This window comes from Phalacrocorax aristotelis, chromosome 12 (genome assembly GCF_949628215.1).
Source record: "Phalacrocorax aristotelis chromosome 12, bGulAri2.1, whole genome shotgun sequence".
NCBI lineage: Eukaryota > Metazoa > Chordata > Aves > Suliformes > Phalacrocoracidae > Phalacrocorax > Phalacrocorax aristotelis.
The window spans coordinates 23,528,427-23,542,929 of NC_134287.1; the positions used below are offsets into that span (position 1 = coordinate 23,528,427).

Below are 14,503 nucleotides of genomic sequence, written 5' to 3' on the forward strand. Positions count from 1 at the left end.
TCTCTCCCACTTTGCCATACATACTTATGGTCCTTTGATGAGATGGAGGGCACGCATCCATCTCACAGTTGTGCTTAGACTTACCAAGAGCACAGGCCTGAGGAGCTGACAGCCTGGAGCACATTTGTGCCTCATGCAAGTCGCTGTCCTGTTCCAGGACTCAGGTTTCCTCTTTATTTAAGGGACTAAATATTTTTGCTGTTGTGCATGATAGGAAGAAAGAAGCCATTCTGTACTTCTCTGTATTTCTCGCTTTGTGATTAAAAGTAGCTAGTGTCTGGTGAAAAGCACATCGACTTTAGGTAGATCTGTAGTTTGATTTCAGAATCCCCCAACACTTCATGTTCTAAAAGTCAGCTGCAGTTTTCATTTCTGAGGATAAGCTTAATAGAAGTCACGTGCAAAAATGCTGTTGAAGAGTGTTGGGTGTGCATCATACATTGCATACGTGGTACCTGCTGTTGCAAGTCTACTTTTTGGAAGCCGAGGGTTCACACCCTTCAGAGGCTAAGCCTTCATCTTGAGCCACGTCACACCATTGATTTTGTACAAAACTCCCAGTTAATTTAAAGGGCAAACTCCGGAACTTACTCCCTTTGGTAGCACTAGTTGGTGGAACGAAATACTGCATTGGCATGTTCCTGAGGCTTGCTCTTTGTTCTGAGTGAGATAACATGGAAGTACTGTACTGTGCAGAGCCCTTTGCAGCAGCTGTGATGTGGCAGCGCGCGCTCCTGTCCGTCCCCAGCAGGCTGTGTGAGTACGCGTGCTCCCTGGAACAGTTAGCAAGAATAAAGCTGACAGACTCCAGTTATTAGGAACCCTACAACATCCAGTTCTGGAAGTGAGTCAGGAAGCACCAAAGAATTTTGTTAGGTGTTGGCTTAAATTTTTCCTCCTTCATGTTACTGCCCCCATGTTTCATTTCTTACAGCTGTGAAAAACTATTAAACATGGAGGTAGCAGAAACAATAACACCATCAGCACAAACAGAGGCAAATGTTACCACTCAAAACAAAGGCAATTGCAAGACATACAGGAGCAGATGGGCTTCACAGGCTATTTTGCTTTTTAAATGAATAGAAATAGAAGGTTCTTAGTCTGAAAGTTAGATAAAGGCAAGCTTAGCTATAAGGAGAGAAGCTGCCTCCTATTTCATTCCTCCTGAATTCAAGGGAACAGAGGATTTTACATTTCTCTACAGAAACAGATTTACATCACAGATCCTGTGTGCTTCATCAAAGTCTTTGCTCAACAGAAACAATACATGCAGTCCTCTGCTTAGTCAGCTGGAGTAAAAAAAGAGTAAGTGCTGTGCGGGTTTCCAGCAAGGAATTTTTCAAGCTGGTATTGCTCCTTGGCCAAAGCAGAAAAAATAATGGAAGAGAAGTAATAGAAGAACGAGCATCTGAATAAATCTCAAGAGGTTCACATGTTATGGGACAAGGCAACATATACAAAAGATTTCCATAGGAACAGTTGGGCTGTTCCAGTTCCTGTAATTATGGAAAAGCAAATCATTGCCTTTGAAAAGTCCCTCAGGACCTTACTTGTCAACAAGTACTGATGCTAAATGACTAGGAAGATGGACAGGAGGAGGGAGGGGATTTTTCTAGCAGATTGCCTCAAAGTTCCAGATCTTCTAGTGGTGTAGGGTTTATCCAGATCTACTCACGGTCCTGGATGCATTTGAAACTTTTTATCAATGCCAGCAAGTGAATTTAAACTGAGAGCTTATAAAGCAGGTGGGGGAACCCTTTACCTGAAAACTTTACCTTTGCCTGCAGAGGGCCGACAAAGTTTCATGTTCCTGATGCATACAGGTGCCAAACAACTCAGGATAAACTGTTCGTGAATCAATATGTAGATGCTTAGCTGAAGTCAGACTTGGAGACCATAGTCAGGAAAATGAAACGAGAAGCCAAAAAGATGTGGAACCTGACCAGAAGGAGTCAGACAGAGAAAACTAGAAGCTGATCACCATGCAGGTGAATATGTGTGATGGAAAAGGAATTCTGTCCTGATTTTTGAATTCTTAGAAAGAGATGCACCCGGAGGGGTGAGAAATTAACAGTAATACAAAAGTTTCTTTTTTAAAAGGTCCATTTAACACCAGTATTGAAAAAGAAAAATGGTTACAAAGTGGGGGATCGTTATATTTGCAAAACTGTTTAGGACAGAGCAGCATGAAGTGTCCAGTGAAAGTCTCTCAGTTTGAAAAAATGGGGTGTGGGAGGGTTCTGTGGATTAAAATTTAGGAGTGTGAGGAACTATTATCCCTTACGCTTTCTCTTTAGATCTATGTCGGTGAGCAAGTTGTAATTAAGGTTCTGCTATTCGATGGGTACTGGTGAAAATTTTAGAACTAAATTGTCACATACAAAGTAACATCTAACTGGACAAACTGCTTGGTTTCAGAGGAAAACAATGTTTAGGACAGTTAGCCAAAATTAGGAAATTCATATTTAAACATCAGAGGTTTATAAATTAAGCACAGTGTCTAAGTAGCTGAGGTAGGTTATGCTGAGCATCTAATAAATAGATTGAATTTTATTGCTGCTAAACATGTAACAAATGCCAAGAGGCATTCTTTCAAATGCTGTCAGAAGTGTATGTTCCACGTGAAAAAGATGGAAGGAGGCAGCTGATAGCTGCAATCTAGTAGTCCTGTCTCCTGGGACAGAGCTGTAATAGCACATTCTTTCCAAGAATGTCAGGTTGGGCATTCAACACTTTCTTCAAGATCAGTAATCTCGGGGAATCTTAGTGGCAAAGGCCTTTTGGACTTAATTCAGATTCTTCTCTGAAGAAGAGAAAAAGAGAGCTGTCATTGCCACCAGCTGTTGGCACAGAGGAAAGCTGCAGAGGCAGGGAGGGCACAGTCAGCGACCTCCGAGGTCTCTCCGGACCTGGGGAAGGACAGGCTGTTCTGCGGGCATCTGGCACCGAGCTGGCGGCTCCTGCACCCTTCCCTGCCCCGGCCGAGGGTGGGCTGGGGCTAGCGGTCTGCAGCTGGGCACTGCTGGGACCGTGGCCCCGCTGCCTCCTTTGCAAATGCAAACAGAAATCTCACCCATCGCTGAAAAAGATAACTCTGTAAGAACTGGGTGTTGTTTTCAGCAATAATAGAGCAGGAGAGTATCATCGACAGGGCAGGCAGTTACGTGTACCGCCAGACAGAGGCTATGCCATTAAACCGGTCTCTCGGTTTACTCAGTGAAGCACCTGAAAAACTAACGTAAATGGTTTTGCATTTCGTAGGGATACACTTTAATAACATTGTCATGAATGATCTAAGTTTCTGGACAAGAAATGCATTTCACAATGAGCTTAGTGCAGCTAATGTGAAATTGAGCCCAAAGAAGCGCAAGTTGTTTCCAGCAGGTACTATTTATTTTAGGGACGCAGGAGGTCTTTGAGAGTATGGGAGCATGAAGATAGGGTCTTTTTTATCACAGACGCTACCCAAAGAGGTATTTTAATACCAAAACGCCCCTTCGGCACAAATCAGCAAAAGGGTCATGCGGAGGAGACCAGAGTACTACCGCAGGTCTTGGGCAGCTTCTGGGCCAGGTTTTCACAGGTGTTAGAATTGGTGCTGCTGCAAACTGCCTGTGAAGTTAAATCAGTCCTAAAATGAATACAGGCAACAGTGTGATGTAATTTGCACCGATTTGCCGTCGGAAGATGGGCCGCACGCATGCTACATGAGCAGTGCGCTGCGAGGACGGAGAGGAGGGGTGCAGGAGGCTTTCGCTCCCAGGCCCTCCAGCATCTCTGCTCCCCTGGACATGAGCGTACTCCTCTGGGAACATTCAAAGAGAAAGTAATTCCACATATTGATACTTTAATTGGCTTCTCATTAATACCTTTTTATATTTGTTCTTTAGTCTAATATTTATCTCACTGCTGAGTTAAATTCCTGCTCCTAGAAGCCTATTAGTATTAAGAGCATAGTAACTTCTCTGAGCCATTATTGCTATTTCCACACAGTTAAATTTAACACAAGTTAACACACAGTCTAAGGGATATTTTTTCAGGTAAAAGTGTATGTCCTCTCAGATGGGTTTTGATGGCTTTACACTGGGGAGTTTAGCTCTCTAATTCCCCTAATTGTTTGCAACAGCTGTATGGCTGAATACCTGTGAAAAATTAGCTAAAATAAGTCTCCATTTCAGTGGCAGATAGAGTTTAAAGAACAGTGTTAACTATCCTGTAGCTAAATGCATAACTTTCATTAACTCAGAAAGTTACATTTAACTTTTTTTCTCACTTGCAAGTTTTATTTCTCTTAAATCACGTGATTTGGTGACTTTACTCTTACTATATTCCCAATACCCAGGAAATCATATCAACCCCTCAGAGGTAAGGACGAGCCCAAACAAGACAGATGTTCCTGTTATTCCCAAAGTAGCAAATCTTTTACCTTGCTGATTGTTTCAAATACAATTTGCATCCAGATAATAATAAAAATATATTTGATTATCCTGATTTAGTAAGTGTCAGATTGATTTTGGGTTTTGAGCAGCATTTCGGAAGAATTTTGGTGTCATAATTAGATGATACATGTACCTCTGGTTTTAATATCCTGCCAGAATCTACAGAGTATGTAACTGGAATAAAATTAAATATCTTGAATGTAATTAAGTTGGTTGCTTGTGTGCTCAAGACCTCATTTCGACTGGCTCATGTTAGCCTCTGCATTTCTCCCCTGGCACTTTTAGCCACAAACACTTCTGTTTTAATCCACGCAGCTTACTGGAAACTGCAGTTGCAACTGTTGATGAACTTTTTTAATTATAAAGGAGCAATGATTATATTCTACTTCCTTTTTTTTAAGGAAGAATTCAAAGTAATGGTAAGTCCTAAGAAGAGTGTTCAAATCATTGGGAAAAATAATGCACATCTTTAGAATCGGTAGACAGAGGCAATCGGAAAGCTTGTGTCTGTATATGCTTGGATAACGCTTTTTTTTCCCCCTTTAAAAAAAAAAGTTGAATTACAAGCCTGCAGTAACTCAGCTCACACATCAAGAGCTGGACTCAGGAGTCTAAAGGATGTTCAGGAAGCAGGAGCGCAAAATCAGTGAAAAATCAGCTGCCATTTCCAACAGAGCACCACTAGCAGGAAAGGGTAGTACAGTTCACAGCCGTTCAGAGTGTTTGCGTATAAACGCAATATAAAAAGCAATTCTATAATATGTATTGTAGAATATTGTGTGTGTGATATGTTTATAACAATTGTTTTTATGTCTTTATGCCCTTTTACTGTACGTATGCAGAAATACAGTCTAAAACATTTCAACGTGTTGTGTATGTGTGGGAGCAGCTGTACTTTGAAGGTTGCATTTATGCTGTAAAACAAAAGGCTTTGTTTCTGAGGACTGCAGAGTTCAGAAGAAATTCCAGTTTTGTCTTTTGTCAATACAAAAAACTTTCACTCCGAGCTTTGCACAGCAGTACATTACGTTCAAGGCAATTGTCGGAGAAGATATTGCTATGTTTTACAATTCAATACACATAAATTATTGCAAAGGATTATGTAAAAATTACTACAAAGTATCTATGTGTCCACCTGTGTGGACAGTGCGTGTGAAAACGGGAATAAGACATGCCTGTGTTTGCTAAGCCAAGGCTGAATACCGAGTTCTCTCGCAGCTCTGAATACAGCTCTCTTGCAGGCTTTTAAACCAAATCCTGTTTCCAAAGAGAAAAGATTTTTTTTAAAAGATAACTTGGATAGAGGAGTTTTGATATCTGATTTCCCCTCTTCTGACTTTGTAAGAGTACCTTTGAGGGAATACCCAAAAAGAAGCAGCGTGGTTTCATAGCGTTTTGATTTTTTTTACCAGCAACAAAAAAATCCCTTCATAAGTAGACTTGTCTAAAAAGGCACATGTTCCCGAAAGTTTTCTGCTTGGGTGACTACGACTTCGTAGAAATTGAAAGGAGGAGGAAAAAAGGAGTGCTCCAGCTTGTATAAGAAATGAACCTTTGCCCAATCACTTTTTGTCTCTGAATAAGGTAACTTTTTGTGCGTGTGAAATTTGAAAGCAATAAGGTATGTGGGTCCTTTCTCTGTATTGGTTCTCAGTCGATCGCGGGTTTTTTTCTGTTAGAGCCGGCCTGAAGTTGTGAGATAAAGCAGCTCAGGAAAAAAAAATGTTCTCAAGCAGATGCCTTTAAGAGACAGAAATCATGAATTTCTTGAATTGCAACCACTCTGGGGGTGGCTACAATGACTTTTTGACAGTGACAGTAACTCTGCCTTGTCTTTTCGAGCCCTTCTTTGGCCCATTCACTCTGGAAAGCTGCTTAAGCGCACTTAAGCGCATTAGCATTTGGATGCTCGGGGACCGTATTGACCCTCATTTGGAAAGTTTAAATGAGTGAAAGATGGAGCGATTTGTTAGGGCTTTAGAAACCAGCTTTAGAGAGCGGCGAGTTTTCCGCTTTGGTTTGTTCGGGTGCTTGTTCTAATCTGGTGCGCTGTTTAAAGGCGACCAGACTGATTTGTGACACATGAGCCCAAAGCGCTATTTTTTGGGGCTTGACCCGATTAGCTAATCTGTGCTTTGAATTTCAATAGCCAGCATCGGAGGGAGCTCGCTTTGGGAATGGCTCGCTGGTGGATTACCTCAGCGGTGTCCTCGTACAGACACAGATGGCAAAATGGTAATTACGTGTCCAAACAGACAAAACGGATCCTAGGGTGCATCGTGGATGCGAGGGAAAAGTTAGTAGGTCGGCGCTTAAAATAAGCGGTGCCAAAAGCGCAGCTTCCCTGATGGTCTGGTGTGCCTCTCCTCCTCCCTCCCAGGCAGAGCTAGGCTTAACTAGCGACTGCCGGCATCTTCCCTCTCCTCTCCCAGGCCTTTCGCAAAAATACCTTAAAATTCTGCAGAACAGATGAAGCGCTCAAAGGGCAGCCTACATCTGTGTCCCTGTGACCAGGACTCCTTTCTTCAGTGGAAACTGTGATTTTACAGACACCTACGGCTGCATTGGTGCCATGAGTGTGCCAAGTTTTTTAGGATAAACCCCAGAGCTGGATGTTTGTAACCTATAGACGTGGCAGTGCTTTTGCGGGGGGAGGAAACAGTCAAGAAAAGTTTGCCAGGAAAGGACGTCATCTATTCAGTAAGATGGGGAATCGGCACCTCTTAGTTCACAGACTTGAAGAAAAAAATCAGATTTGTATTTTATTTTTACTGAATCACACTCAAGTCATCCTTTAAAAATGAAATTGCTTAACTCGTTGCTTTTTGTTTGTACTATGGCAACACACGGAGGCCTTTACCAAGGATCATTTTTTAATGTCTTTCTATCAAATGGGGACAAAAAGTCCATTGACAGATTGTTTCTATTCTAGCACTGGTAACCTCAGCTGAGATCTAAAATATTTGGAAGCAGATGGATTTTTGTTTAAACACATGTTCAGCATGTATTTCTTCCTTCAGAAGAAATTTAGAATGGGGAACTGAGAAGTAAGCTGTAGTTTCACAGCATTCTGTCTGACAGATGCTGCACTTCTAATAATGAATCCCAATACAAGCATTTCTGTTTGTGAGAGAAAGAAGCATGTAGTAGGATGTGAAATTCTATTACCCTGTTACCACAGAACATACTTATTTTATAAGCGAATATTATGCAAAATGAGAATCTGTTGTCTGGCCGTTACAAAAAGGAACGGAGCAGGCGGAGCAGGTAGAAGTCACCCCTTTGCTGCTTCTTGACTGACTGACTTTCTTTAGCATACTTTTGTTAAGAACCTCTAGCAAAATAAGCTTTTACTCAGAAGGATGGCCTTTGCCAATACCCTTACCCAGGGCTGTGCACAGGCCCTGTCAGCAGCTTGTGCCTCAGCCGTACCGAAGGGTGTTGAACTGCCTCCCAGGTGTGGGTGCACATCTTGGCCGTTTTCTCTCCACCTTTGAGTAATGCCAACGTTGCCTCAATTCCCCTTCCTGTCTTCTGCCTTGCGGTTTCCAGCAACCCAGGCAGATGGGCTGGGGTAGCATTGCACACCATCCAGTAGCCTTGCCCAAGCTGGATAACTGCAGAGCGCTTTGTGAAGCCTGCCTGACCCTCAGTTAAGATGTAGTCTATTTATGCATTTAACAGCACTTAACATACTTAAAGCTTCGCCAAAAGTGTAGCTCCAGTGAATCCAAAGTATGTTTTTAAGTTAAATATGTGCCTAACCGGTTTGCTAAAAGCTCCAGATTTTCACCTGTTAAAATGCAACAGAGCGAGCCCTTTAAACAACCTATTCTATATTATCCTCTAGGTCAACTTTGCCATTGAAACTGGGCCCCAACCAAGCAAAGGGCAAGTGAATCGAGGCCTGACACTTTCTTGAAAATGCATACCTCTGAGCCTGATAAGTGTTGATTTATAATATGTTTCAGACGCTCAGTCCTCAAAATATCTAGAGATGTGATGTGGTCTCATATTTAAAAGGATGGTGCATGGGGAATTTGCTATCCAGAGTAAACTGTGAAACTTACTGTCAGGTTATGTAAGTGTTGCTCAGACTTTTAAATTATACTTGGAACATTAATTTACAAGGCAGTTTTTGCAGACAAGAGTTAACCTGCAGAGCTGCAGTGCCAATGTAGTTATCAGCTTTTAAGAATGCGGTACAGAAACCGGTAGGGCTGTGGAGTCATTAGCTGTAGGAAGTGGCTTTTGAGGATGTTTACAAGTAATGTGTGATACAGTGTCAGACCTGTGAAAGAACCTGCGTGCATGGTGAATATTTGCCTTATCTGATTGATATTTGCTTAATATTGCCTGTTTCTCTCCAAACGGTAACTAAGTTTATTGTTTTAAATCCATCATGAGTGGAAGTGACTTAAATTAGTAAAGCTTTGTATTTTGATCTACAGCAAATCATATTTTCAGGCGGGCATTGAAGATACACAGATAAAGTTCAATTAAATGTGGTCTTATGTTTCATAAAAACTAGTTTCCCTTTCTCCCTTTGTGTTTTTTATTAGACACTATGTGCAAAGGCTACAATGCAGACTATCCGGGCAGCTGACACAAATGAAGTAGTCAAGCTAATATTTCGTGAATCTGATAATGACCGAAAGGTAAACAACTTAATGCCCTCTGTACCCCCTGTGTAAATAGAAACGTTGTCGAATGTTCACTTTCTTTTCAACAATGCACGAATATAGTTGTTTCAAACTGATAATTTAAAGGGAGGGGAGGGGTATAGATTGTCACACCTAATGCTCAGTTAATTGGATCTTTTTAAGTGATTGCCAGTCAGGCAAATGGGCAAGCTGACAAGGAGCTTTAGACATGCAGAAATGTCGTGTAGTTCTAAAGGGTTGCGTGTCTCTAAAAGGGTCACTTCCAACAGCTGTGTATTAGGTAGCTGAGTCCAAGAGCCTTGCTGACCTTTCTCTGTTTTTGTTTTAGGTTATGCTACAATTAGAAAAGAAGCTCTTTGACTATTTTAATCAAGATGTATTTAGAGATAACAATGGCACTGCGGTAAGTTCATTGCTAAGCACTTTTGAAGGAAGAAGTTGGAAACTCACATACAAATCGCGTTTCTCTACCAGCCCTTTATCCTTATCAGCCCTCCTGTCTACAGAACGAGAAGAGATAATGCATCTAACATGATAACTGCTCCAAATTTCCTCCTTACTTAGCCAGTTATTTTATGTACAGCGTCTTAACTTTGGCGCGTTTACCTTCTTTTTCACCGGAAAAATTTTAAATTGTAAATACGTGACAATTCACTTCACTTTGTCCTCTGGTCTGCATTTCTTCAAGCAATGTGTTTCTTTGCTAGCTCTTCATTGTCCACCACAGTAACTTAGGAAAATCCCTTAATGCAAAGCTGTTCTGAAAATACCTGGGTTTTCTCAGTACAGGAAGAATGGTAGAAATGCATGAATATGTAGAGTAGAGAGCTCAAACCCTGCAGCTGACTGGCAATGTCTGGGCAATCGCATAGTCCTTCCGAAGAGGAGACAGCAGACAGAGAACACTAACCTTCTGATTTGTAATGAGGAGTGTGATTTTTTTGTGGAGAATGGCTTTATATCTTCTTTAAGGTGATTTTATTTCAAAATATAGTCACTTTCATTTTGGAAAATCTCTATATCACTGCTTGCAGCTTTCTCAATTTCCTCTAAGGTTCCCAGGAGTTACATATCTAAAGGAAAAACATAAAGCATTAAAAAAAAAAAAAAAAAGAAACCCAGACAGTTACAGACAGATAAAAAAATCAGGAACATGCATATTGCACGTGGGAGCATTATTGTGGATGTCATAGGCCTCTACTTGCGGAAGTTGGCCCAACTTCACTGACATTGCAAGAGCTACACTAGATTGTGTCAGATCTTGACCCGCCCGCGTGTGCATAAACTAACGGCATTTGTATGTTGAATATTCTTCACTATATAAATAGGGCAGGCTAGAGGAGACAAATCAAACCTTCAGAAAACTTTGTGTGTCCTGCAGAAACTGTGTGTGTCAAAGTTGTTTGTGCAGGCTGACAAGCTAGCCAAGGTTCCCCGTCCTTCTTCAGTCCTTTGCTCAGGGTGGCCAAATTTTACTTTCCTTCCTCATACCCAAAATAAAAGACGACAAGGGATTCATCTTCTGTGTCTCAGCTTTTTGAGAACCCCTTCGTGTTTGCCTTAATCCCCACCTCTCCGTTTTGCCACACACCATACCAATTGCGCAGTGTGTCTGCTCACACAGTGTATTGCTACTTTTTGCATAGGGATGGGATGTACGCAGGATCCATGACTCTTCCCTCTCTCTCTTCTCTCCTACCTCCGGCTGTTTGGACGGCTGTCTGCAAGAATCCAGGGCAAGGAAGACAGCTGAAGCCCTATTACCCTTTCTGTTTCTAAGTTGACTTACATCTAGGAGGTTAATTCCATGTGGGAATCTGAGATCTCATTTCTTGAGGTCAGAAGAGTGTGATGAGTCAGACCCATGAGGGAAGTGAAGATCTGATTCTCCTTTCAGCATCTCTTGATGTCCATCCTGTTTGTTTGGACTGCTGTCCCTTCTCAGCACATCTTTCATGTGTGGCGTGTATGCTCACCACGAGAAATACCCATGTAGGCAACTTATCTTAAAAACACAGTTGCTGTGAGATAAGTTGGTTTGGGGTTTGGGTTTTTTTAAATTTACAAGGTGAATGTATCCTTGGGAAATACATAACATTTCTTTCACTGATGTTTTGCAGCTTTGGGGATATTTAAATCAAAGTAATAACACTAATCACAATTCCTGTTTCCATACTAATCCCATTCCTGTACCAGATTTTCCTCTATGTGTCTTATTATAATAATTTTTTAAGCTTTTTTTAAAACAAATCAGATGTTTGTCATTTTTATTTTTTCCCAGCACATTTCTGAAGCTGAGTAAAGCTATTCCTGTTGCTGCCATTTACCACATCCTAGTGGTGTTTCATGTGACTGCTGGTTGACTTCACGTACGTGGACGTGGTGTGTGAAAGCGTAGCCAGAATCCCACTTAAGCACATTCCATTTCAAAATCAGCAGTCATTTCATTCATGCATCAAGAAGCGGGAAATCTTCCAGATCAAACATGGAAGGAAAAGATAAACGATATAATGAGCCATTGGAGATAATCTAATCTTCATGGTCTAGTTAAACACGCAGCACCATGATCACTAAAAACAAACTACCTATCTAAAAGGATAAATGTCTCTGTGCCGAATTCAACCCAAAAAATCCATCGCATCCTTCATCAACCGCCGGTCTTGTACCAGCCTGACAGAAATTTAATTCAAGCTGGCTCCTGAAAATAATTATTGTATTTTAAGAGTAGTAATCATTGGTTGGGACATGATTGAATGTGTCCATGCCTATTGACTTTTTCTATGATTTATAGCTTTGTTTAGTCGATATTCCCATCGAAATTGTATAATTAATTATAAGTGGGGCTGTCAGGTCTGCAGGATGGAGTGCCCTGATGAGTATTTGGGAAGATTAAATTTTCCTTAGCTGTACCAATGCAAGGCTTGGGAATTTTCACAGCACTATGGCTGTTGGATAAAGATGTTTTCTGTGTGTTTAGCAACTGCTTTAGCTCAAAATCCATTGATTTTTCTGAGGGTATTTTTTTTTATCAGTGTGGTGTCTCTTCAGTAACATTGGAATGTGTACAGATGTGACAAGACCTGACAAATATTTATTATCAGCAGGCTACTTTATCATTGTCCATACACAGTTATTCCTTCTTTTTTACATTGTAATCAACAAAAAGAATCTTAAGATATATTTGTAGAAATGAGTATTTTTAATGAAAAATCTGATATAGACACAAATTATCTGTTCAACAGAAATTCAGTTTGAAATGCATACAGTAATCTGTCAGGTCTAATTTTTCCAAACTAATCTGTAGCTTATCCAGGCTCACCTGTAGCTTATTCCAAAGTTAGCTTAGCAATTTACTTATATTTATTACCTCGAAGTGCAATGACTGTTCTGAATCATTTTATTTCGGAAACGAACATCCAGATTTACTCAGCTGTGTAGCGATAAAGAGAAAGCCTATTTGAAAATAAGTGTAGCGACAATGTGAAACTGTCTTAATATTTAGTTCATGTGTTCTGAATTGTACATCAAAGTTACGATCTTTGGTCAGTGGTGACTGTAAGTACATCAGATGGGCCAGGGTGTAACTCCCATAACTACAACAGAACTACCGTGTCTGGGTGTTACGGGGAAGGGTGTTACAGAGCAGCAACGAGAAAGGTGGGACGAGAGGAGGTACAATATGTGGAGTTTTGCCTTAGTGTCAGACAGATGCCCGTTTAAGTTGTTGCTTTTGAATTAGAAAAGGCTCAATATCTCTGACCTTGACAGTAGGATGTAGCCAAGTTGTGCTGTACAGCACCGTTGTGTCCTCCTGCTCCAGAGACTTGCCCATGAACAGTGGGCAAAAAACAATGAGGCATCTCTAATCTGAACGTGTTGCTTGCACCCTTCAAGAGGCGGCAGTCCCCAGATAGGAGCCACGGCCACATCCCAGCCACCCGTCTTTTGCGCTCTTGCCCCTCACCCATCCAAAGAGCACGAGGAGTCCCCACGCAGGGAGGGACTCAGGGAACTCCCCGGCCTTCTGCGTAGGCTTCCCGAGTGGGTCTGCAGAGCTGTCCGCTGTTCCTGACCTTACACTGACTCACCAGTACATTACTTACACAAAACTTGGTCATAGCTTTGGATTTGCCAGCTCTCAAGCGATAAAAATTAGCATGCAGTGCTTTCAGGAGAGCAGCAGTGTGCAGGGAGTTCTTGAATAAATCTACACGTCTACCTTTTTTTTTTCCAAATTCCTTAATCATTTATGATAAACCAGGCTATAAGTGGGTTTTTTTCAAAGTATATTGTGTTTGGGAGTCCCCTGTTAATTTCAAAACAATCAAAAGAAAATCAAGCCAGGGATAATTATTTAATGAAAAAATTACAATCATGTTATTGATTTGTACAAAAGAACCACAAGCTAAATGCTATTTCTTCAGTAGTCAGTTAAATAAAGAGAGGGTAAGAATGTAAAAACTCTTGATGACTACAGAGGAATGATTTAATCATTAGGAATCATTTTATAATCTTTAACCACAATCGGAAGTGAGAAATGGTCCATAGATTCCTATATTTCGTATGAACCATATTAAAGAATCAGTCCACATAGAAACTAACATACTGCCCTTAAGATTTCGACCGCAGCTGTGTAATAAAAGTGATCAGTGAATTAATTGCCTTGAGTTGAACCTGATGTTATTCCTACTAAAATCGTGATCTCTTTTGTCCTTCGATGTTTGTGGAAACTGGTGACTAATTATATAGCTGCACTTACACGGGTCATCCGTGCTTCCTGCTTGCCCTGTGCTGCCCTCGGGCAGTGCCGGCCCCGCTCCTGCAGAGATGATACCTTGGCAGGCCTTGATCTCGGCTGCTCCCCTGGCCTCCGCTGCAGGGAGGTAGGAGAGGTTAGACTGAGGGTGCCAGCCGCACAGTAGCTCCTCGGTAATCAGATGGTTCAGAGCACACTGTTGTTGCTACCGGCATTCATCCCAACACAGATTCAACACAGTTATGCAGAAAAGCCTGATGATCTCCAGCCTAGCTACTCATGAAATGGGAGTGGTTCCATTTCTTACTTTAATGGAAAAAATAAGCAAAGAGCTTCACATTGCTATCGGTGGTCCTTCAGCAGTCCTCTTGCTGCAGAGAACAGTGGACTTCTATGGAGAGCACATTCTTATTCGATTTCTATATTTTGAACAGTGAAATCAGCCTTCAAAGGTAGATCCCCTTTGTTCTGTGTGTCTGTTTAGCTTCAACTGATATGATATGAGCAGAAAACTATAATGTGCTGTAAAAATGGATTGAGTTATAAAGGTCTTGTTCTCCCTATGCCAAGTAATGATTTAAAGTGGTCTGCTATCATGCTAATTAACTTAGAGGTGTTACTACAAACGGTTCAGGCAAACATAC

General features: G+C 41.3%; 1 protein-coding gene across 3 annotated transcripts in view; it reads left to right on the forward strand.

Annotated features, from left to right (window-relative positions):
- INPP5A (inositol polyphosphate-5-phosphatase A) overlaps positions 1-14,503 on the forward strand; it is a 254,812-nt gene that overhangs the window by 204,169 nt on the left and 36,140 nt on the right. For all 3 annotated transcript variants that reach the window (XM_075107881.1, XM_075107879.1, XM_075107882.1), the window contains 2 exons: positions 9,002-9,097; positions 9,432-9,506. In XM_075107881.1, the coding sequence (XP_074963982.1) occupies positions 9,002-9,097; positions 9,432-9,506 (171 nt within the window). The remainder of the gene's footprint in view (positions 1-9,001; positions 9,098-9,431; positions 9,507-14,503) is intronic.